A 25,559-nucleotide genomic window follows, 5' to 3' on the forward strand; every position below is an offset into this window, starting at 1 on the left:
AGTGGTGGCTTGGGTGCTTTGGCTTGAAGTTGAAAGGCACTACTTACTGCAAATGGTGGCTTGGGTGCTTTGTCTTGAAGTTAAAAGGCACTACTGCAAATGCACTTTCTTCCTGTTTGACATGTATATTGATTTTAGATAAAACGCTCTTACGGCTGTGATTTTTGGCCATCTTACTCAGTCCCCCCCCCCCCCCTCCGCTGAGCAGGTGCAGAGAATTCTTCCCATCAATGAAAAATAAAAGTGTTATTAGTGTTTAAAAAATGTTGAGAATCTCTCTCCTGTCAATCACGCCCTGAAAGCCACACCTTTTCTGGTGGGAGGGGGAGGGGTTATAACACCCGGAAGTGTGGGTGTGGCCCAGACTCTGCATGATGGGGGAAGGAGAGGCCATGACTCTATCTGAGCTGTGAGTCAACTGAACACACTGAATGTCTACTGAACTGTGGGTTTGGTGTTTTGTGTGGTTTTATGGCGGTTTCACCCTGCATGAAATGGTATGAAGCTGCATTTGAATTTGGTGGCCTTGCATCCTGCTCATAGTGGTAAGAAACTGCACTTGAATTTGGTGGCCTTGCACCCTGCTTGAAATGGTAGGAACATGGATTTGAATTTGGTGGACTTGCACCCTGCTTGAAATGGAATTTCAAGGAATAGTCATGAGTCAACTGCCAGCCCACCAGCCGTGAGTGAGCTGCCAGCAGATCAGGCTTGAAGGACTGAGCTGCCACCCCAAGAACCCATACCAGCACTGCAGAAAGCTGGCCACTGACAATATTGGAATATTGGAATTGGTGGAGAAGTGGAATATTGCGTCGAGGGACCAGCCCTCCCGTGTGAACATGGGACCCATTGGGTCCCACTTAGTCTAGTTTGTAACCTAATCCAGATCACTAATTTGCAAAACAAATATCTTAATCAAGTTCTAAACTCTTATTTGCTATTTTTTGCAGTTTACTAATTTCTACCGATAACTAACAAATTCCCAACCTGATTTGCCTTATCAAAATCACACAGTATTAAGTGACTTTTTACATGGATCAGTTGTATACAAGTTAACATGGCATGCATTGAAGTTACTATAAATCATAGTTGATTTCCCCTCCTAAAAAAAAATGAAAATTTGCTGGTGAAATTAAGAAAGGAAATAAACTTTACTAGCAATTTTTTTCTGAAAAAAGTTATAATTTCATTTAATAGCAAATTATCAAAATTTTGAAAATAAAATTATGACAGTTGGGGGATAAAAGATTATTGGAGAGTGTTGTCAGACAGCAGGCTCATGCACAAAAATATTGCCTTTGTGCTACAGGATCTGCTGAATGTGTATGACGCACAAGTGCAAAGCTGAAAAAGCTGCTAATATGTACCTGCTCTGCTTTTTAACCTGAAAATTAATTGCATTTTAAAGAAAATATCTCAATAACCACTAGAAATAGAAGCCTGAGTGATAGTAGCTCTAAGATGAAATGAAATAAATAATAATAAATAATTATCAAGCAAAATCTATCATAGTTATTTGTGTTAGAATGTACGTGTACAGTGCCCTCCACAATTATTTCGGACAAAGACCCATCATTTATTTATTTGTCTCAATTTGAGATTAGTAATAGAAAACAAAGACTTGCAGTTAAAGTGTACATTGTCAGATTTTAATAAAGCCCATTTTTTATACAAATCAAGCCCCCCCCCCCCCCCCCCCCCCCCCATATCAGGGCACCATAATGTTTGGGGCACATCAATGTCATGTAAATGAAAGTAGGCATGTTTAGTATTTTGTTTAAGAAGGAACTGCAGATGATGGAAAATCGAAGATAGGCAAAAGTGCTGGAGAAACTCAGAGGGTGCAGCAGCATCTATGAAGCGAAGGAAATAGGCACCGTTTCGGGCCGAAACCCTTCTTCAGACTGACCTCAGTATTTTGTTGCATATCCTTTGTATGTAATGACTGCTTGAAGTCTGCGATTCATGGACATCACCAGTTGCTAGGTGTCTTCTCTGGTGATGCTCTGCCAGGCCTGTATTGTAGCCATCTTTAGCTAATGCTTGTTTTGGAGGCTAGTTCCCTTCAGTTTTCTCTTCAGCATATACAAGGCATGCTTAATTGGATTCAGATTGGGTGATTGGCTTGGCCACTCAAGAATTGACTATTTTTTTAGCTTTGAAAAACGTTAGCCGTATGTTTGGGATAATTGTCTTGCTGTAGAATGAACCGCTGGCCAATGAGTTTGAACTTGAGCAGATAGGATGTGTCTATACACTTCAGATTTCATTGTGCTACTCCCATCAGCAGTTGTATCATCAATGGTAATAAGTGAGCCAGAACCTTCAGCAGCCATACATGCCCAGGCCATACATCCCCACCACCGTGTTTCACACATGAGGTGGTATGCTTTGAATCTTTGACAGTTCCTTCTCTCCTCAATACTTTGCACTTGCCATCACTCTGATTTAAGTTCATCTTCGTCTCGTCTTTTTCCAGAACTGTAGTTGCTCTTTTAAGTACTTCTTGGCAAACTGCAGCCTGGCCATCCTATTTTTACAGCTAACCAGTGGTTTGCATCTTGCAGTGTAGCCTCTGTATTTCATTTCATGAAGTCTTCTGCGGACAGTGGTTATTGACAAATCCACACCTGACTCCTGAAGAGTGTTTCTGATCTGTCGGACAGGTGTTTTGGGTTTTTTTTTCTTTATTATAGAGAGAATTATTTTGTCATCAGCTGTGGAGGTCTTCCTTGGCCTGCCAGTCCCTTTGTGATTAGTAAGCTCAACAGTGCTGTCTTTCTTCTTAATGATGTTCCAAACAGTTGATTTTGGTAAGCTTAAGGTTTGGCTGATGTCTCTAACAGTTTTATTCCTGTTTCTCAGTCTCATAATGACTTCTTTGACTTTCATTGGCACAACTTTGGTCCTCATGTTGATAAACAGCAATAAAAGTTTCCAAAGGTGATGGAAAGACTGGAGGAAAGACTAGGTGCTGAGAGCTCTCTTGTACCTGCATTAAGGAGGCAATTAAACACACCTGAGCAATTACAAACACCTGTGAAGCCATGTGTCCCAAACATTATGGTGCTCTGAAATGAGGGGACTATGTATAAACACAGCTGTAATTTCTACATGGTGAAACCAAAATGTATAAAAATGGCCTTTATTAAAATCTGACAATGTGCACTTTAAATGCGTGATTTTTTTTCTACTACATCTCAAATTGTGGAGCACAGCAGCAAATAAATAAATGATGGGTCTTTGTCCCAAACATTATGGAGGGCACTGTATCTAGTATGCTCACATACTCACGTTATCATTTTGGAAGGAGTGAAGAAAATTGCCTCCTAATTCACCATCATCCCTTGGAGTGCCTGGAGGATTGGTAATGCTGCTCATGTTGTTGGGAGAATTCTGGAAGGTACATAATTTCATTCATTAAAACATGGAGTTTCTCTCCCAAAGAGAGTCAAAGCAAGCGAACACCACATCACAGAGCTGCTAAGTGGCAATTTTAATTCTCAGAGATGATCACATTGAGTTAATTCCAAATGTTTGGCTTGATAAGATTTATTGCTCATTTTGCCTTCAATAGAGTCCCTGAAGACCAGGTTTTAATTTCATCATGTGTACATTGATACATTTAAGAATCTGCCATTGATCACATCAGTTGTTTATAATCCACCAGTTAGGACCCCAGGAGCTGGTATTATATCCACTGCTAAACCAAAGTCCAAAATACCAATCTCTTCTGATGTTAGAAAGTGGATATGCTTTAATTACTTGGACATCATCTGTACATATAGGTAGGTAGGATTAGAACAACAGAAAGGTGATACACTGTTATGAGAAACTACATATGCTGGTTTAAAAAAAAGACAGTGCTGGAGTAATTCAGTGGGGCAGTATCTCTAGGGAACATGGATAGGTGATGCCTCGGCTCAGCACCCTTCTTCAGTTTCATTGTAGTCGAGGGAAGCAAGCTGGGCGAAAGGTAGGAGCAGGACAAGTGATAGGTGGATACATGTCGGGGGGGGGGGGGGGGGGGGGGGCAGGAGTAGATTGGCTGATGGGTGGACAAAGGCTAAAGATGGGTATATGACAAACGGTTGTGATGCGAAAAGAGAAGAATGTGAAGTCAGAGGAAGTTACTAGATAGAAGAGGAAAGGGATCTTCTTCGTTAAGTTACATAAAATTGGAGAATTCAATGTTCACACCATTGGGTTGTATGTTACCCAAGCGGAATGAGATGCTTCTCCTCCAGTTTGCGTGTGGCCTCACTCTGGCAGTGGAGGAGGCCCAGGGCAGAAAGGTTGGTATGGGAATGGAAAGGGGAGTTTAAATGGTTAGCAACCGTGAGATCCAGCAGGCCTCGACAGACCTAGCATGCTTGGTTTCACTGATGTAAAGGACGCCAAATACAATAGACAAGGCAATAGACAAGGTTGTAGGAGGTGCGTGTGAACCTCTGTCTCACCTGGAAATGCAGCTGTGGTCCCTGGATGGCTGTGAGGGAGGCGGTATAGGGACAGGTGTTGCATCTCCTGCAGTTGCATGGGAAACTACCTGGGGAGGGGTGGTTTGGGTGGGAATGGATGAGTGAACCAAGGAGTTTGAGGGAGCAGGCTCCACATAAAGCAGAAAAGGTGGGGATGGGAAAATCTGACTGGCAATGGGACCATGTTGAAGGTGGCAGAAATGTTGGAAAATTATGTGTTGGAGGCAGAGGGTAGTGGGGTGTAAGGCAAGGACCAGAGGAACTTTGGTCCAGGTAAGCTGTTCAAAGGAAGAAATATAGGCAGAAGAAAGTCCTATGGAGTTAACCACAGGAGACCCGGCAAAATGCAAGAATTTAAATAATCCTGTGTAGAATTGGAATAACGGAAGCGGAATTTTAAAGAATCAGTGATTTGCTTCCAAAAGTGATTCCAATGTAAGTTTGAGGAATTACCACAACTTTCTACAATGCACGAATGTTGCCGTCAGAAGAATTCTGGGAATTACACATTTCTCTGAGCCTTACAATAGATTCAGATGACATGGGCTAACACACCAGTGCTTTTCTAGGAATACTTGGGAGCTCTGCAGCCATGTTGTCCACCATTTGTTCTAACATTCACCAGTAAATCAGATTCTCCAAATTTCTTTCCAATTGACTATTATATGCAATTATTTTCACATTTTCTAGACCTTTATGGAAACTATTAGACATAGAAAATAGGTGCAGGAGGAGGCCATCGGCCCATTATTCATTGTGATCATGGCTGATCGTCTCCTGTCAATAACCAGTGCCTGCCTTCTCCCCATATCCTTTGACTCCACTAGCCCCTAAAGCTCTATCTAACTCTCTCTTAAATCCATCCAGTGACTTGGCCTCCACTGCCCTCTGTGGCAGGGAATTCCATAAATTCACAACTCTCTGGGTGAAAACCTTTTTTCTCACCTCAGTCTTAAATGACCTCCCTTTTATTCTAAGACTATGACCCCTGGTTCTGGATTCGCCCAATATTGGGAACATTTTTCCTGCATCTAGCTTGTCCAGTCCTTTTATAATTGTATATGTTTCTATAAGATCCCCCTCTCATCCTTCTAAACTCCAGTGAATACAAGCCTAGTCTTTTCAATCTTTCCTCATATGACAGTCCCGCCATCCCAGTGATCAATCTCGTGAACCTACGCTGCACTGCCTCAATCACAAGGATGTAATTCCTCAAATTAGGAGACCAAAACTGTACACTATACTCCAGATGTGGTCTCACCAGAGCCCTATACAACTGCAGAAGAACCTCTTTACTCCTATACTGAAATCCTCTTGTTATGAAGGCCAACACTCCATTCGCTATTTTCACTGCCTGCTGTACCTGTAAGCGAACTTTCAGTGACCGATGTACAAGGACGCCAGGTCTCGCTGCACCTCCCCCTTATCTAACCTAACCCCATTGAGATATTAATCTGCCCCCTTGTTTTTGCCGCCAACTTCACATTTATCTTTATTTATCTATTGACAAGTGATGTCAATAGATAAATCACTATCACATTGCTGAACTCGGAGTCCCGCCGATAAATTTCTCCAGGCTCTCCGTCCACATTGTTTGCTTATTCTGTATTTTTATTTCTATATTGCACTATTACTATGGACTGACGCTAAACTGCATTTCGTTGTACCCATACTTGTATCTGTGCAATGACAATAAAGTTGAATTGAATAGAATTGAATGTGGCAAGTGTGCCTAAAGCTGTTTGTGGTCTATATCAGTGATTTGGATGAGAACCTACAAGACATTATTAGTAAGTTGGCAGATGACACAAAAGTGAGTGGTATTGGAGATAGCGAAGATGGTTGTCAATGGTTACATCAGGATCTTGGTCGGCTGGGCAAGTGGGCAGAGGAATGGTTAATGGAGTTTAATGCAGGTAAATGTGAGGTATTGCATTTTGGGAAGTCTAATCGGAGCAGGACCACAGTAAATCAGGATTCTGATGTGTGGTAGAACAGAGGAATCTAGGAGAGCAGGTACGTGGTTCCTTGAAAGTTGTGTCACAGGTAGATAAGGTGGTCATGCAGGCTTTCGGCCTTCATCAGTCAGGGTTTTGAGTATAGAAGTTGGGATATTATGTTACAGCTGCACAAGACACTGATGAGGCCACAGTTGGAGTATTGTGTTTGATTTTGGTCTTCCTACTATAGGAATTATGTTGTTCAGCTGAAAAGAATGCACAGATTTATTAGGATGGTGCCAGAACTTGAAGGCCTGAAGTATCGGGAGAGGTTGGGCAGGCTAGGACTGTATTCCTTGGAGCATAGGAGGAGGAGACATCTTATAGTGGTGTACAAGATCATGAGAGAGATAGTTAGGATAGATGCACAGAGTCTTTCACCCTGAGTAGGAGTATCAAGAACCAGAGGACGTATGTTAAGGTAAGAGGGAAAACATTTAATAGGGATCTGAGGGGCAACTTTTTCACACAGTGGATGAGTTATCAGAGGAGGTAGTTGAGGCAGAAACTATAACAACATTTAAAAGACATATGGATAGGAAAGGTTTACAGGGATATGGGCCAGACCTGGGCAGGTGGGACTGATGCAGAGGGGGCACCTTGATCAGCATGGGCAAACTGGACTGAAGGACCTGTTTCCATGCTGTATGACAATTACTCTAACTTTTATTTTCTATTTCTAATAACTGCAATTGTTATTCTTTCCTCTTTTTTTGTCACGCCTTTTAAATCTCTCTCATCTGATCACTGCTTTTCCCTCAGCCATTCCAGATCTCTTTCCTTCACATAATTTATGTAGACTCAACGCACTCAGTTTGATTCCTCTCAAGACAGCACATGGATAAAATACTGTCACCAGTTCACTGTGCCTTCAGGGGAAAATGTCTATCAAATCAATCCTTCTAGGATTTTAATTTATTTACACACAATATCAGACGACTATTACAAAGAAAAATGTGTGGCTAGATCTAAATAGCAAATGTATGTTGGGATGGTTGGTACATGTCCTCTAAAAGTATTCATGATCTATAAAATGAAAATGTAGCAATAGGGAATTAGCCGTGGTTTATACTTCGAGATGTAGATATTTCCATAAAATGGAATCGTGTTCAGTATAGAACTGGCAACATTATGGACCACTCCATTCCACTCCCTTTTGGATTGTGATCGAAGAATCACATAATCTCTGTTGAATGTTTATATTAATTGTTAAACTTTGTATTAAAGTTAAACTCATACCTTAGGGATCCCGTCCATATCGCCTGATCCTAGGGAGAGTAAAAGCAAATATTTTCATTAACATTTCTGACGCGACATAACCATGGTAGAAAAATACTGAAAAGTTCTATTCTTTGACAACGGTTTCATTTTTCACTCATCCGCGCATAAAAACCCAACTGTGTATGGCTTATTTATTCCAATGCCTCCATTCCAACAAGGATTCAGAAGCCCTGTTGATTTATTTATTTCCGTGTTGCATAAAAGGCTTCAGTGCCCATTTATGATTGCTCCTGGTAGGAAGGTGACTTACCTAATGATCCATTCATATGAAGTGGCTCAATTCCGCCCATTCCACCCATGGGACCTTCAGAGCCAGGCCCCAGTGGGAACTGGAAGAAAAACAAAGCAAATTGTAAAGAGGTCAACAAATTCTATGTTTAGTTTAGAGATACAGCGTGGAAACACGTGGAAAAACTTCACGACACCGAGTCTGCTACGACCAGCGATCCTCGAACACTGACACTTTCCTGCAGACACGAGGGACAATTTACACTTATACCAAGCCAATCAACCTACATACCTGTATGTCTTTGGAGCGTGGGAGGAAACCAAATATCTCGGAGAATACCCACACAGGTCATGGGGAGAATGTACAAACTCATTACAGACAGCCAACTGTAGTCGGGATAGAACCCGGGTCTCCGGCGCTGCAAGCGCTGCAGGGCAACAACTTTACCGTTGCGCCACTGTGCCGCCCACTGTGGCTTATACAGTTCAGCAAAATATGGTAATACTTAAGGTGACCATCCAGGAATACAACAAAACTCTGGGTGAACAAACACAAACCTGAAGGTCCAATAGCCATTTGTGACATAGGATCTATATCCACAGCAGTCATCTTGTTTTTGTATGCATGGATCCTAATAACCGAGTTCGGTATTCCAACTGCACATGCCCAGGTCAAAGGTCACTATGCATAAACACCCCTGGAAAGCAGTGGAGCAGTGAACCTTCATTGCTTCTGCTTTTTCTACCTTTGATTCTTCTTGGTAAGAAAATACTGCTTTCAAACTATGAAATAGCTGTATTTATTGTTCCTTTGTTAAAAGCTAAGATTATTTTGTCATTTTAATTGCTTGATTATGCTTTGGTGAGTGAGCGAGATCGTGCTCGTACGTGGTCGGTGTCGGGCCCGTGTTTGTTGAGTTGCTGCTGGGCCGTCCCCGTCCCCTCCCGGGTGTCCGGACGTGGGTGGAGGGGTCTGGCCGGGCTTTCATGGAGAGGGGGCTGCAGCACTTTGTATGAATGGCTGGTGCTCGGCTTTTGCTGGCACTGGGGAGGTTGGCTGCTGGAGGGCCCTGGCCCGTCAGGGAGCAGGACTTGGCTGGAGTTGACACTTCTTCTCCGCGCTGGCTGTGGGCCTGGGGCTGCTGGTGTCATCGGTCCGGGGCTGTCCGTTGGCCCGGCGGGAGTTGAGCTGGGGTGAAAGCCAATGAAATTCTTTAGCCAACCCCAGTTCAACTACGGCCGGGCCCCGGGACGGGACGTGGACGGCCCAGCAGCAACTCAACAGACCCAGGCCCAACATCAACCACGGACTAGCACAAACTCACACACTCACCAAAGCATAATAAAGCAATAAAAACGACAAAATAATCTTAGCTTTTAACAAAGGAACAACAAATACAAGTATTTCATAGTTTGAAAGCTGTATTTTCTTACCTTGAAGAATCAAAGCTGGAAAAAACTGAAGAAATTAAGGTCCACTGCTTCCCTGGGCTGTTTCTGACTTTACTTTGTGTACTAGTCATGTCTCTACTATTTATTTCATTCCCCTTACATGTTTTTCCTCTACCTGCTAAATTTTTGTAAGGTGTCCTTGAGACTCTTGAAAGGCGCCCATAAAATTTCTTTATTATTATTATTATACATAGTGACCTTTGACCTGGGCATGCGCAGTCGAAATACCGAGCACTTATAGACTACCATATGTTAAGAATGTCCTGTTTCATTCATTTTGACAGTATTTGTATCAATTCTGTGAAAGCAAGGAGAAAGTTTGCATGTGCTTTTCCTCTCATGATAAACTTACATTTGACCGGCTTCCTCCAGGTGGAACGGGATTAATCATTGTGTACATGTTGTCACTGGAATTTGTGGAATCTGTATTTGAAGATGAGAAAAACAAGTTTAATTCAGCTTAAATTAGAACAGAGATGTGATACTTGAACAGGCAACTATTTTATTTATCTTTTTCAAAGCCTTTAAAATCAAGAGTTTCTTTATCATGAGTTACTTTGCTCCAGCAAAATGAGGCCACTCTACTCAACAAGACCACGTTGTTGCTCCACACCAACATTTTCACAGCCTTCTCCACGTGATCTCGCCGACATTAACAGATTGGGTGACCACTTTGCAGGACAGCTGCATCAGACAATAGGGGTGACTGGTGCCACTTTAATTCTCTATTCCACTCTGACCCATCTGTGGCTGCCTGCATCGCTATAACGAAGCCCCACACAAGTTTGAAGAACCTAAACCTATTTTTTTCTTCTCCAAATCATTCCCATTTCTAACGAAGGGCCTCAACACTATATCAATTGTTTATCTTTTCAGATACTGTCCGATCCACAGAATGTTTCCAGCATTTTACGTTTCAGATTTTCAGCATCTGCAGTTTTTTTAATTTAGGTTTTCCTCATGTTAATCCAGCTTCCCTATAAATGCAGTGATGTTGTTCATCTCAGTTATCCCACATGGCAGCAGGTTCCATGTGCTGACCATCCCAGGACTGTCGAGTCGGTGCAAATTTGGTGTAGCTGGAGTCGGTAAAAAAAGTCCCGACTTTGACCTCAACATAAATTTCAGAGACTACGTAAATTGAAAAAAAATCCCACTTTTTAAACATACCGCACACTTTATTTCCACCCGAGAGAAATGAGGAAATGGCTAAGAAACTAGGAGTTTCTCTGGCAAGGGAGAGTATCAGAAAACATATACCTAGTTAAAACAAATACAGGTCCCTTGCAGTCAGAAACAGGTGAGTTGATCATGGGGAACAAGGACATGGCAGACCAATTGAATAACTACTTTGGTTCTGTCTTCACTAAAGAAGACATAAATAATCTGCCTGAAATAGCAGGGGACCAGGGGTCAAATGAGATTTAGGAACTGCGTGAAATCCAGGTTAGCCTGGAAGTGCTGTGAGGTAAATTGAATGGATTAAAGGTCGATAAATCCCCAGGGCCAGATAGGCTGCATCCCAGAGTACTTAAGGAAGTAGCTCCAGAAATAGTGGATGCATTAGTGATAATTTTTCAAAACTCTTTAGATTCTGGAGTAGTTCCTGAGGATTGGAGGGTAGCTAATGTAACCCCACTTTTTAAAAAGGGAAGGAGAGAGAAAACAGGGAATTACAGACCAGTTAGTCTAACGTCGGTAGTGGGGAAACTGCTATTGAAGATGGGATAGCAGCACATTTGGAAAGTGGTGAAATCATTGGACAAAGTCAGCATGGATTTATGAAAGGTAAATCATGTCTGACGAATCTTATAGAATTTTTCGAGGATGTAACTAGTAGAGTGGATAAGGGAGAACCAGTGGATGTGTTATATCTGGACTTTCAGAAGGCTTTCGACAAGGTCCCACATAAGAGATTAGTATAAAGCACACGGTATTGGGGCTTCAGTATTGATGTGGATAGAGAACTGGCTGGCAGACAGGAAGCAAAGAGTAGGAGTAAACGGGTCCTTTTCACAATGGCAGGCAGTGACTAGTGGGGTACCGCAAGGCTCAGTGCTGGGACCTCAGCTATTTACGATATATATTAATGATTTGGACGAGGGAATTGAATGCAACATCTCCAAGTTTGCGGATGACACGAAGCTGGGGGGCAGTGTTAGCTGTGTGGAGGATGCTAGGAGGCTGCAAGGTGACTTGGATAGGCTGGGTGAGTGGGCAAATGCATGGCAGGTGCAGTATAATGTGGATAAATGTGAGGTTATCCACTTTGGTGGCAAAAACAGGAAAGTAGACTATTATCTGAATGGTGGCCGATTAGGAAAGGGGGAGATGCAACGAGACCTGGGTGTCATGGTACACCAGTCATTAAAAGTAGGCATGCAGGTGCAGCAGGCAGTGAAGAAGGCGAATGGTATGTTAGCATTCATAGCAAAAGGATTTGAGTATAGGAAGTTCTACTGCAGTTGTACAGGGTCTTGGTGAGACCACACCTGGAGTATTGCATGTGTACTTTAACCACATGTGATTATTTTTTTACTACAAATCTCAAATTGTGGAATACAGAAGCAAATAAATAAATGACAGGTCTTTGTCCCAAACATTATGGAGGCCACTGCATCTGCACTGTGCAATTAAGGCGGTAATTAAATCATGTTGAGAGTGCTGATGACACAATTTAGGGAATTAGCTTGGGGTACTTATTTTGGCCAACACATGTGGGAACCCATTAATAGAGAATTATTAATTTCATAGTGTTGGCTTTCTCCCAGTCAGTGATAAAACTGTGTGATCAGCACTTACAGGCAAATACAGGCAGCAAAAGCAGGCAGGGTTCCAATCTTAGAGGAAAAAAAAAATACTGCCAGGGCATTTAGGTTAAAATGTGGAAAATGCACACATTTTAATATAAATCTCAGATGGTAGTTAAAATTAGCATGTATTTAATTTTATAACACTGGAGTAATGAGAGAGTGAGGCTGTACCTGCTGGACTTGGCATTATCGGTGTTCCTGGAGGACCTCCGCCACCAGGGGGCCCCTGTGAACAAAACGCACATCAGCTTTGATTGAATCATTGATTGTCTGGGTTATGCTGCTGTCAGTAACTGGGCTAAGGCATTGTTGGGTCACTGAACACTCTCAACAGAATACTAGACAGCAGTAGACATGGGTTTTTTCCAAAGACCACGAACAAAACTGCGGGATAATTTCAACCAAAGAGGTGTAGGTTTGTACGTCAATTGGCCTCTGTAAATTGTCCATAGTTAGTAGTATAGAACTAGTGTATGGATGATTGCTGGTCGGCGTGGATTCGGTGTGACGAAGGGCCCGTTTCCACCCTGCATCTCTAACCTAAACCAGGGGGGGCAATTCTGCCCGAGTCACAGATGGAATTCAATCAATACTTAACACAAAGCTGCAACTCCCACCTTTTTTCCAGTTGTTCTATTATCATAGCCAACTTCAGTGGGAGCAATACTGAACATGTTATACCTGGAGCACCTTATACTGGAGGCAAATCCCTTTGCTTTGACAACTTTTCTGTTGCACCCAATGATAAATAGTTACCAAGTTCAGCATTTTACACCAGCAAGTCAGTAAAATATCAAATACATAGAATTGCCCCTCTGGTGTAGGTTAGAGATGCAGCGTGGAAACAGGCCCTTCGTCCCACCGATCCACGCTGACCAGCAATCACCCATACACTAGGGAAAATTTACAGAGGCCAATTGACGTACAAACCTGCACCTCTTTGGTTGAAATTACCCGTCCACCAAGTCCACGCATTTCACACTAGTTGTGAGATATCCCACTTTCTTTCGCATCATCTCCCAACACACCAAGGGCAATTTATGGAGGCCAATTAACCTTCAAACCTACACATCCTTTGGGGTGTGGGAGGAAACCCGAGCACCCGGGGAAACCCACATAGTCGCAGAGAGATCGTGCAAGCTCCACACAGACAGCAACCGAGGTCAGGATCAAACCCAGGTCTCTGGTGCTGTGAGACAGCAGCTCCACCATCATAACACATGTAGGATTCCAAATGCCAAGACAAATTACTTCATTTTTTTAAATTTACCAAGACATACTTTACTTGACCTTGGGTGTGGAGAGAAGCTACCTTCTTTCTACTTTCTCATTTAGATCAGTCAATAATGAACCTTTTACCTATCATCAATTGCTTTGGACAAATAATTTTCCTTCATTTATACTTATTTGCCTCATGCAAGATATTCCCAAAAATGCAAATACATACCCCATATGTACCAGGAGACGAAGAGGAGTACGGAATCTGCAAATTAAAAAAAAACACTATTTAGAGACTTCAGATCATACTTGCTTAACAATGAACAGAAATTTAAAATCTCTTATAGATAAAGTGTGTGTGTGTGTGTGAGAGATTATTTTTTCCCTGTTGCTTCATAGGCACACTTCTCTTTATAAATCCTCAGAAGTCCACGTGTCCTGTGTTCACAGGCAAGCCAATCAAAAACATGGTCAAACTATTTACAGGATGGCTTTAGGGTCTATCACAATCCTGCCAGGCATTGGTTATTGGAATTCTCTTGGCACAATTAATGTGAAGGTGATTTTTCTTTGTCTAATATAATCCCACTCCTGCCTATCAGCATCAACAAAGGGACATGTCTTTGTAACAGCTTTTGCAAATGACACCCCCAAAAGTAATGAATAATTTTATGTACTCTTGCAATTAATGTAATAAAAACTCAACAGCCAATTTATGTACAAAAATCTCAAACAGCAATATAATAATAACCAAATTATGTTATAATTTCCTGCCTGGGTAAGACTCCTGTGCCTTCAGGCAGATATCACATGATAGATGCTAGAGGTGGGGCCCACTAAACCTCCGCAAGAATGACATTTGATTCAGCCATGTTTCTTATTTAGCTGTCTGACAACACCATCAGGAAAAAAAGATGGCTGTTCAGCTTAAAGTGAAAAATAACAACGATTAAGTTTAAAAAGTTTTAAAAATGTTCTATTTAATTATTAATTACTTTTTTTATTCAGACCTTTCAGTAATGTCTGAAGGAACTAAATAAATGGCGATAATATTTCTATCCATTATTCCCAAATGTCATGCTGGGGAATTGAAACTTTGCCCCGTGCTTGTTTAAGCTAGAGATACAACGTGGAAACAAACCCCTCAGCCCGCCAACTCCATTCCGACCATCGATCACCCGTTCCTACTCGTTCCATGTTAGACCACTTTCTCATCCATTCTCGACATGCTAGGGGCAATTGACAAAGGCCAATTAACCTACAAACTCGTCTTTGGGATGAGGGGGTGAAACTGGAGCATCTGGAATAAGCCCATGTGATCAGAGGGAGAATGTGGAATCTCCATTCGGACAATGCCCCAAGTCAGGATCATGCCCAGGTCTCTGGTGCTGAGAGGCAGCATCTTATTGCCACGGTTTTGCCCAATAAAAAAAAAATTCTGAACTCAGTGGACACCTGTCAAAAGTTCGATAAATAACTGCGGGAATTATCCGCAAAATCCCATGCTTTCTTAAAGACATACATCACTCAGAATGAGCAAAGTAGAGCTATGGAATCTTTAATATTTACTTGGAAGAGCAGAAAGCGCTTCTATTCTGTGGATCATCCATGCGCTGCCTCAGTGGAGACTTCTGTGCTCTAAACTGTGTCCCCCTCTAAGCCAGAGTCTCCCAATTTAGAACAGTATTACTATGCTGCCATCATCAGGCCCAAGACCTGGAATAGCACGAGAGCACTATTCCAGTGCTTTTTAACAGCTGGGAAAAAACTCTCCCTGAATCTGGAGGTATGTGTTTTCCAACTTCGGTATCTCTTGCCTGATGGGAGAGGGGAGAGGAGGGAGTGACTGGGGTGAGACTGCTCCTTGATTATGATGGTGGCCTGCTGATGCAGTGTGAAGTGGAAATGGAGCCAAAGCATTACGTTGCTTTGCATAATGGTTTGGCTTGCGTCCACAACCACCATCTCCAAAACCATCTCATTCAAAACTATAAACCATTCAATCCTTATGAATGATCAATTTTCAAGTTTGCCAACTGCACCAGTACAGGGTTTCTCTGGGTAACAATTAACCGGTTTTTCAGTAATCTGATTTTCTACAAATTCTCCATACATTTGTAAATCATTTTTAATGCTAGCAATATTCTCTGGTGTCTGGAAACAATACATGTTCTTTAGATTAATTATTAAGGTGGCTACTCAATTAAATTAAAGCAAGTTTACACAAACTGATAAGATGTGCGTTACTATAGAAAATGTGTGTTTCTGACTTGGAGAATTGGCTTATGGACACTTCCCCGGCACGGAACCCTTACGTAACTGATGGACCGACTTTTTTTTTTGTCTAACAGAGTCCCTTCACTTCCCCACTTACAGTATACTCTTGCCCGAGTAAATCTGGCAGATTTTGTGGGTTATCCTTAATGGACGAAAAGTAACTAATCTTAATTGCATTATAAATTCTCTTGCGGGTCTGCAAAAGGCCCACCCACGACCTTGTTAATGTTTTATTTTTTATGTTCCAATAAAAGATCGTACAGGTTGCCTTTATATTACCCACCAAAACATTCCCATTTTTATTTTCTTTGGCAATTTTAGCTTTGCAGACAGAGCACAAATATTCTGTACAGCTCTGGTCACCTCGTTACTGGAAAGAAGCAATTGTGCCAGAGTGGGTGCAGAAAAGACTTAAAGACATTGAGAAACTGCAGACATGAGGTAAGATTGAATAAGCTAACATTGCTTTCTTTGAAACAGAAACTTAGGGGGAGAGATTTTATGCAGTTCAGTGTAAATAAGAAGAACATATTTCCCTTCTGTGGAACATCCTAAACCTGAGGCAAGGATTTAAAGAAATTGGTGAATTATTGGAGGTGATGCAAGGTGGTAATTTTTCTCCCAGAGCATGATAGTGCTCTGGAATTCTGAAAGGATGGTTGTGGCAGAAACCCTAACTGCATTTAAACTGTATTTGGATGTGTACGTGGAAACCTATAAATTTACACGCTGCAGGCCTAGTGGTGGAAGGTGGGATTACTCTTTCTGCCGTCACTAACATGATGGGCCAAATGGCCTCCTATGTTGTCAATTTTATATGGTTCTTTATTACATTGGCTGTTAGATATTTGTAAAAAAGAAAATGGATGCAAAAGAGTTGTGCCATATGAGATGATACCAAATAGAATCCAAGCATTTCCAAGATGATCTAATGGAGATCTTGATGTTAGCAGAAGTGTACACTTGAAGTTATTCCCACTTGAAGGCATCAAAGCATTGCAAAATCCAAGAGGAACTCATGAGTGCTTCATTACCATGCGAGTGTTGCAATTTCTCAGAGGGCAGTGAATCTCTCGAACTTTCTACCCCGCAGGTTGCGGAGGCCAGGTCACAGGGCATTGGTAAAGAGTTAATACATTTTTGTAAGATCAGGATGATGGGGAACCACCACAGATGAGGAGCTGAGGCCTGAGCAGGCAAGTCCTATTTTCTTATGCTCTTCCATACGGAGCGGCTAAGACAAATAGTTTTTATAAGGATGATAAATAAAGGAATAGAATGTTATATTAAAGGTAGAGGACACAATAAACTGTGTGGAATGCAAACACAGAGATGGATCTGTTGGGGAAAACGCCTTATTACTATACTGTGACACATGTGTAACAGCATGTAAAAGCAGTATTACTCACTGAGTTAGCATTAGAAGGATTAGGCCATGGTCGTCCAGCCCCGGGACCCCTGAAATTTAAATACATTATTTTAACTCTTGGTTCAATTTTGTGTCACTAAGTCTTTATAAGTCTCCATTAAACCTTCAATTATCTTTAATCTTCAGATCAACTAAACTCATCCATGGTGCAAGCTTCAAAATTGTATAAAAGAATATTCAAGTAGTAAAAAGGACCAAAAATTATAAACATGTCATTATCCTCACAAGTTTGAAGTCATGCAAGCAAAGGAAATACCTTGTAATCAACAATATATTGGAAGTTTATATCTCCACTTTTTAACAATTTATGTGAACACAAGCAAGAAACTTACATGTTCATTCCCGCCATGCCGGGACCTATTGAATTGGGTGGAGGTCTCATTGAACCGCCATAGTTCTGCAACGATAACCAAGGATCAGACTACCATAACGAGAAGGAAACCAGTGAAGAGCAAGGAAGGGAAGAAAAAAAAAGTTAATGTTATTATACACATTCCCAATACGTGCCAAAAGAAAACAGTGCCAACTGATGTCAAGCTGATTCTCAGTCTCAATTTGCAGTCATTTTCTTGGTAATTTCAAACCCAAAGGGGTCTTACAGTCCCAAGAGGATAATTACTTTGATCATCTGGCATCTACCCAAATGTAATCAGGTGTCATAAGCACTACACATTCAGCCCCTTCGTAAAGTAATAAAAGCACAAATATCAATTGTGATTTTCCTCCCCATACCCATCCACAACCCAACTGCCTTAAAATACCTAATCAGCAATTAAAGGGTAACCCGAGAAAAAAATATCCAATTTAGTACAAAATTGAGGCTGAACATGCCTATGCACAACACAACATGTCATGCCTTCAAATTCAGCAGTTTAGTGTATTACAAGTTGCACCTTCAACAGTATTGCCATTCGGAGGTGCAATTTTTAAAATCCTACTGAACTGTAGAAGATGAAGGTAGGAAATGGTGTGATATGCTGAAAATACAACAGAAGTGCTTCACTTTTTAGTATTGGATTTGAACCCCCAACCTTCTGACTGAGAAGTGAGAATAATATCCAAAGAACCAGGGCTGAGACAGGAACTTTCACTGGCCTACGTTCCTCATCTCCCGAGATCAAGGCTACTGTGAACAACCAAGATTACCAAATCCAGACCGGATAACTAAGATTAAACTGAGACTTTAGTGGCACATTGTGTATTCAGTGGCCATTGGAAATACAGGTGCACAACCTTTTATCCGACGATCCAAATAACGAAAACCTCCGAATAGCGACATTTTTTCGGTCCTTGAAGAAAGGTCCTTGAAAACGTTCACCGAGGCAGCACAGTGCAGTCACCGGAGACGTTGGGACCAACGGACACCGACCCCCAGGCCCACTGCAAGCACGGAGATCCCAGATCAGCAACTCCAGCCCAGCCCCGTTCCAACTCCAGAAGAACACGCTCCCCGTATGGGCAGAAGCTGATGGTGTGCAAGAATAACGTCTTGTTCTTGGGTCGCGCAGCTCGGGCTGTGGGCGAACTGCCACTTGTCGCCATAGCGGCCCATCGGGGAGCGGATTCCTCTGGAGTTGGAGGGGGGTATTGTGCTGTTTGATCGCCCCCTACTATTCCAGGGACAGGGAGACAGGACGTTCACCGAGGGCGGCCCTGCAGAGGTGACAGCGGAACCTCCGGTCGGTCCTCGAAGAAAGGGGAACTAAATCCCCATCCATAAAAGAGGTGAGGGTATATTGCGCGGGAGGGTTAATAATTGACAATATGCTGCTGTCTGCCCGCTGAGTTAAAAGTTCCCACGGTAGACACGATACACAGTGTAGGCAGCAGCAGATTGTCGCTCCCTTCAGTTTCACCCCACCTACACCCCTCTGCTCCCCGGCCATGTGTGTGACCCCTTCCCTCCCCTCTCCAGCTCCCCGCTCATTGCACCGGCGCGGGGGCTTTGTACTGTCTTCACGTCGGCGATGGCTGCCAGCAGGTCAGTGCAGTCACCGGAGACGTCAGGACCAATTGGACGTCGACCACCCGGCCCACCGCAAGCACGGAGATCCCAGAGACCCACAGCCAACAGCAGCCCAGCCCAGCCCCGCTCCAACTACAGAGGAACCTGGGTTGCGGATGACGGGGCGCAGCTCGGGGCGTCGTAGGGGCCCATCGGGGAGCGGGTTCCTGTTGGTCCTGACGTCTCCGGCCACCTGCTATCCTCCGGGAACTGTACTGCCCTTGCAGGAGAGTGGGGTTGTTTGCAGTTGCAGAGGGAGGGGGCAAGGGCGGTACAGTTCCCAGTCTCAGCTCCAGTCCAGGGGGGTGGCCGGAGACGTCAGGACCAACGGGACAGCGACCCCCAGGCCCACTGCAAGCACGGAGATCCCAGAGACCCACAACCAGCAGCAACTCCAGCCCAGCCCCGCTCCAACTCCAGAGGAAAACGTAGGGGCAGAAGCTGATGGTGTGCAAGGTGTTCTTGGGGTGGCGCAGCTCGGGCTGTGGGCAAACTGCCACTTGTCGCCGTAGCGGCCCATCGGGGAGCGAATTCCTCTGGAGTTGGAGGGGGAGGGGAGTATTGTGCTGTTTGATCGCCCCCTGCTATCCCAGGGACAGGGAGACACAGCGGCTTTTTAGACTGGCGGGCAATCACTTCCAAAGTTCTGCCCACACAGTCAGTACACCTCTCCTACACTGCATTTCATACAAACATTTATTCTGCAAAAAAAAACCACATTGAAGACTCAAGCTCGCGACCGAGTAACTGCCGGGATCGAGGCGCAAACTCGCGACCTTGCGGATATGAGCCGAACACTCTACCACTGAGCCAGCCATTAAAATCTACGCAAAAAAATTTCCATTCCGAAGACCGACAAATTCTGAATTACGAAAAGTGTCTGGTCCCAAGGCTTTCGGATAAAAGGTTGTGCACCTGTACTACTTTCACTAAATGAAAACAAGGGGTCGTTTTCAACTGATCTGCATGAACCTAAATTAACAAAATAAAACACTCATCATAGAAGCAGGAAGAAGCTAATCAGCCATACCAGGGCTTAGGTCATAAGGTCATAAGTAATACGAGTAGAATTAGGCCATTCAGCCCATCATGCCTACTCCGCCATTCAATCATGGCTGATCTATCTCCCTCTCCTAACCACATTCTCCAAGTAAATTTCTCCTTATCTCCTTCCTAAAAGAATGTCCTTTAATTCTGAGCCTATGACCTCGAGTACTAGTCTCTCTCTCTCTCCCTCTGGTGGAAAAGTGCAAAGAGCTTGTTGATCACTAGTGGGCAATGAAAATGACTGAATATCCCGTGAACAATAATCACCATGTGCAAGACTAAAAGTTGATAGATGTTTCTGTACCGCTTACCTGCTGTCCCATTGGGCCCATCCCTCGTGGAGGAGGGTTCATTCTCTGCATTGGCCCACCCATACCAGGATGTCCTGTAATAGGGAGAACAAACATTATTAAGTGAACACCACAGAATTTTATTTCGACTCCTAAATGGAGTAGGGAATATATCTCACCTTGCTGTCGTGTGGGATCCAGTGCGTTTGGTAGCAATGGCTGTGCACCGGGAACACCACCTGGAGGCTAAAAGCAATTGCAGAATTACTCAACTGCATCCAAGTTCACAAACGCTCCCTCTACTCAACGCGTTTAAGGGATATTCATGTGCCAAATGGTTAATGAAGCAGAGGCGAGGCAAGGCAAAGTGCGCAGGTTCACAGTAGGAGTGGCTACAAAGGATGAATCATTGCAGATTTCCTGCATTCAACTTACTAACTATAGCATTTTAACTTGCACACTTGAAGTATCATGAAAAAATTATAAAAACAAAGTTTCATGAAATGACATATACTGAAGCACCAAAACAACTCCTGTGTTCTTCCTTTGTGTCCCCTCCTCTCCTAGTTGATTTTCTCCTCCTACCCACGCCTCAAAATTATGGATCCACTGATGCTTCGCTCAAGTGGTCATCTTGTGTGTGAACAAAGTAGCAAGTGTTAAGTTGCGTTTTCAACTGCTGGAAGCATCAAAAATCCAAAGTGCTGAGAGCAATCTTTACACTGGGAGGCCACTGGATAGCGATGAAAAACAGAAACACTTCTGAACATCGTACCTCCCTCGTGGAGTTTCCCCAAGGCAATTTCGAAACTAACACAAATTCCAGCTGGGATTCATAATCAAGCAAAGACAAAAATAAACCTTGCATAGGGATCAACTGTACCCTCAGCTACTGAATGGGATATCTATCTATCTATCTATTCAAAAAGTACACATCTAATGAAAGTATGCTTACGAAGCTCTCTTTGATTAAAAATCTTTTTATTTCTTCATCTACAATCTTCTCAAATGTTCCAAGTAAAGGGCCTGTCCCACTTGGGCGTCATTTGCGCGTAATTTACGCAATATCATCTATGCGTCACAACGCACGACACGTTGTGCGTGGTGACGTAGGCAGTGACGTGCGGTCGTGCGCGGCGCCCCACAATTTTGGGATGTACAAAATCTTCGTGCTCCATCCGCGTGATGCGCAAATGACACCCACGTGGGACACGCCCTTAACACTCCAACTTTTCTTCATTGATGTGGACTTTAGCAAGGCCTTTGGCAAGGTCCCGCAGAGTAGGCTGGTTCGTAAGGTTGGAACCCATGGGATCTAGACTTTTAGCTAATTGTATAAAATAATGGATTGATGGCAGCAGGAAGAACATCGTAACGGAAGTTGTTTTTCCAGATTGGAGATATGCAAACCAATGGCATGCCGTAGGGATCAGTGCTGCCTCCTCTGTCATTTGTTGCACACATTATTAGGTTGATAATGGCGATGATGTGATTTGTAAGTTTGCAGTTAACTCCAGAATTAATGGTACAGTGAACAGTGAAATAAATTCTCTACAAGATGATACAGCAGGATAAAGATCAAATGGTAAAGTGGGTAAGGAAGTGGCTGATGGAATTTAACTCTGATAAATGCAAAGTGATACATTTTTGGAAGCTGAAACAGGCAGACACACACAATGAAAGGCATAACCCTGAGAAGTGTTGTAGCACAGAGAGACCCAGAGGTACAAGCAAATAGTTCCTTCAAAACTAAAACACAGGTGGACAGGGAAGTGGTTCAGGCATACGGCATGCCAAATGGAAACAAATAGCAGGAAGAGGCCATTCGGCCCTTCGAGCCAGCACCGCCATTCATTGTGATCATGGCTGATCATCCACAATCAGTACCCCGTGCCTGCCTTCTCCCCATACGCCTTGATTCCGCTAGCCCCAAGAGTGTCTTTTAAATTCATCCAGTGAATTGGCCTCCACTGCCTCCTGTGGCATAGAAATTCCACAAATTCACAACTTTATGGGAGTTTTTCTCATCTCAGTTTTAAATGGCCTTCCCTTTATTCTTAGACGGTAGCCCCTGGTTCTGGACTCCCCCAACATTGGGAATTTATTTCCTGCATCTAGATTGTCCAGTCCTTTTATAATTTTATATGTTTCAATAAGATCCCCTCTCATCCTTCTAAATTCCAGTGAATACAAGCCCAGTCTTTCCGATCTTTACTCTTATGTGAGTCTCGCCACCACGGGCATTAACCTCGTGAACCTACGCTGCCTCCCTCAACTGTAAGGCTGTCCATCCTCAAATTAGGAGACCAAAACTGCACACAATACTCCAGGTGTGGTCTCACCAGGGCCCTGTACAACTGCAGAAGGACCTCTTTGCTCCTATACTCAAATCCTCTTGTTATGAAGGCCAACATGCCATTAGCTTTCCTCACTGCCTGCTGTACCTGCATGTTTACTTTCAGTGACTGGTGTACAAAGACACCCGGGTCCCATTGTACTTTCCTTTTTCCTAATCTGACACCATTGACTTAATAATCTGCTTCCTTGTTCTTGCCGCCAACGTGGATAGCCTCACATTTATCTACACTGTACCGCATCTGCCAAGGATCTGCCCAACCTGTCCAAGTCACCCTACAAACTCCTAGCCTCGTCTTCGCTTATCAGCTTTCTGAAAGTCCAGATACACTACATCCAATGGCTCTTCTTCATCCATTTTACTTGACACATCCTCAAAATCCTCACATTCCAGAAGATTAGTCTAGCATGATTTCCCCTTCATAAATCCATGCTGACTTGGTCCAATCCTTTTACTGCTATCCAAATGTGCCGTTAGTACCTGCAAGCTGCTATCAGCAAACATCTATCTGCCCACCCAGAGGGGGCATTTATTGTTGCGGGTGATTTCAACCACTCCGACCTTAAAACTGTACTCCCCAGGTTCCATCAGCATGTTTTCTGCCCAACCAGAGGAAACAATGTTCTGGACTTAGTTTACACTAATATCACTGAAGCCTACAAAGCCCTCCCCCTCCCCCACCTTGGACAGTCTGACCACCTCTCCCTGTTCCTGCTCCCCAAATACACACCTCTGATCAGACGTGTGAAACCTACCATGAGGACAGTGAAGGTCTGGCCTGAGGGGGCTGTCTCTGATTTACAGGAGCAGTTTCAGCAGACAGACTGGAGTCTCTTTGCTACTCAGTCCACCTCCAATTCACAAGTGGACATCAACTCGTACACCTCAACAGTTCTGGACTATATAAAATTCTGTACCGATAATGTCACTACCCACAAGGAGATAAAGACTTTCCCTAACCAGAAGCCGTGGATGAGCAGGGAGGTCAGACTCCTACTGAAGGCTCGCGATGCCGCTTTCAGATCTGGCGACGCTGAGGGATACAGCTCATCCAGGGCCAATCTGAAAATGGGAATTAGGAACGCTAAACTCAATCACAAACGGCGGATTGAGGAGCATTTCCATAACAACTCTGACCCCAGGCGCATGTGGCAAGGAATCAAATCCCTTGCCGATTATCAGAAAGTTAACACCCCTCCCCCAGACAACGACACCCTGCCTGACGAGCTAAACCACTTCTATGCTCGCTTTGACCGAGACAACAAAACCCCAGCCATTAAAGTTGCTCCACCCCCGAATGAACAACCTCTCAGCCTCTCCACCTCTGCTGTACAAGATGCACTGAGCAAGGTGAATGAGCGCAAAGCTGCCGGCCCCGATGGCATCCCTGGCCGGGTGCTTAGGGCATGTGCTGGTCAACTATCCCCAGTCCTCGCCGACATTTTCAATCTCTCACTGGCCCAGGGTGTTGTCCCCACTTGCCTCAAGACATCAACCATCGTGCCAGTGCCCAAACAGTCAGCTACAGGGAGTCTCAACGATTTCCGCCCAGTGGCACTCACCCCTGTCATTGCAAAGTGCTTTGAGCGGCTGATCTTGGCTCACCTCAAAGCCTGCCTCCCCCCCACACTGGACCCCCATCAGTTTGCCTACCGGACCAACAGGTCTACAGAGGACGCCATATCGGCGGCCCTACACTCTGCCCTGACCCACCTGGACCACAACAACTCCTACATCAGGCTGCTGTTCATAGATTTCAGCTCTGCCTTTAACACCGTCATCCCAGCCAGCTTGATCACCAAACTCAGTGGACTTGGCATCTCCATCTCCCTCTGCAACTGGACATTGGACTTCCTCACTAACAGACCACAGTCTGTTAGGGTCAATAACCTCACCTCCTCCACTATAACACTGAACACCGGAGTGCCACAGGGCTGTGTGCTCAGCCCTCTCCTCTACTCCCTCTTCACCCACGACTGCATCCCAAAGCACGGATCCAAAGCCATTATTAAGTTTGCTGACGATACCACGGTAGTAGGACTGATCAGCGACAACGATGAGTCAGCCTACAGGGATGAGATCCAGCACCTGACCACCTGGTGTGCCGACAATAACCTCATCCTCAACTCCAAAAAGACGAAGGAGATTATTGTCGACTTCAGGCAGACCAGAGGAGGCAGTCATACCGCCATCCATATCAACGGGACTGAGGTGGAGCGCGTCTCCAGCTATAAATTCCTCGGAGTGCATATCTCGGAGGACTTGTCCTGGTCCCTCAACACCTCCAAGCTGATCAAAAAGGCACAGCAGCGCCTTTACTTCCTTAGGAGGCTCAAGAAAGCCCACCTGTCCCCCCAGATCCTGACCAACTTTTACCGCTGTACCATAGAGAGTATCCTGACCACCTGCTTCACGGTATGGTACAGCAGCTGCACTGCTGCGGACAGGAAAGCACTACAACGGGTGGTGAAAACCGCGCAGCACATCATCGGTGCCCCGCTCCCTGCCATGGATGCCCTCCACCGAAAACGGTGTCTGAGACGGGCTGGGAAGATCATCAAAGACCCCTCACACCCCAACCATGGACTGTTTGCCCTCCTCCCATCAGGGAGGCGGTACAGGAGCCTCAGGTCACGTACCAGCAGGATGAGAAAAAGCTTCTATAACAACACAATCACA

General features: G+C 44.0%; 1 protein-coding gene across 8 annotated transcripts in view; it reads right to left on the reverse strand.

The window, feature by feature from the left end:
• The window catches only part of LOC129701230 (single-stranded DNA-binding protein 3), a 161,256-nt gene that overhangs the window by 2,922 nt on the left and 132,775 nt on the right, over positions 1-25,559 (reverse strand). For 4 of the 8 annotated variants that reach the window (XM_055642345.1, XM_055642347.1, XM_055642341.1 and 1 more), the window contains 10 exons: positions 20,704-20,770; positions 20,546-20,619; positions 17,515-17,579; positions 17,163-17,211; positions 13,706-13,741; positions 12,430-12,484; positions 9,798-9,868; positions 8,016-8,094; positions 7,724-7,752; positions 3,298-3,399 (listed from right to left, as the gene is read on the reverse strand). In XM_055642345.1, the coding sequence (XP_055498320.1) occupies positions 3,298-3,399; positions 7,724-7,752; positions 8,016-8,094; positions 9,798-9,868; positions 12,430-12,484; positions 13,706-13,741; positions 17,163-17,211; positions 17,515-17,579; positions 20,546-20,619; positions 20,704-20,770 (627 nt within the window). Of the gene's footprint in view, positions 1-3,297; positions 3,400-7,723; positions 7,753-8,015; positions 8,095-9,797; positions 9,869-12,429; positions 12,485-13,705; positions 13,742-17,162; positions 17,212-17,514; positions 17,604-20,545; positions 20,620-20,703; positions 20,771-25,559 lie in introns of all 8 variants that reach the window. The other 4 variants (XM_055642343.1, XM_055642346.1, XM_055642340.1 and 1 more) reach the window with 1 other exon arrangement.

The sequence above is a fragment of the Leucoraja erinacea genome, chromosome 10, assembly GCF_028641065.1.
Source record: "Leucoraja erinacea ecotype New England chromosome 10, Leri_hhj_1, whole genome shotgun sequence".
Lineage (NCBI taxonomy): Eukaryota > Metazoa > Chordata > Chondrichthyes > Rajiformes > Rajidae > Leucoraja > Leucoraja erinaceus.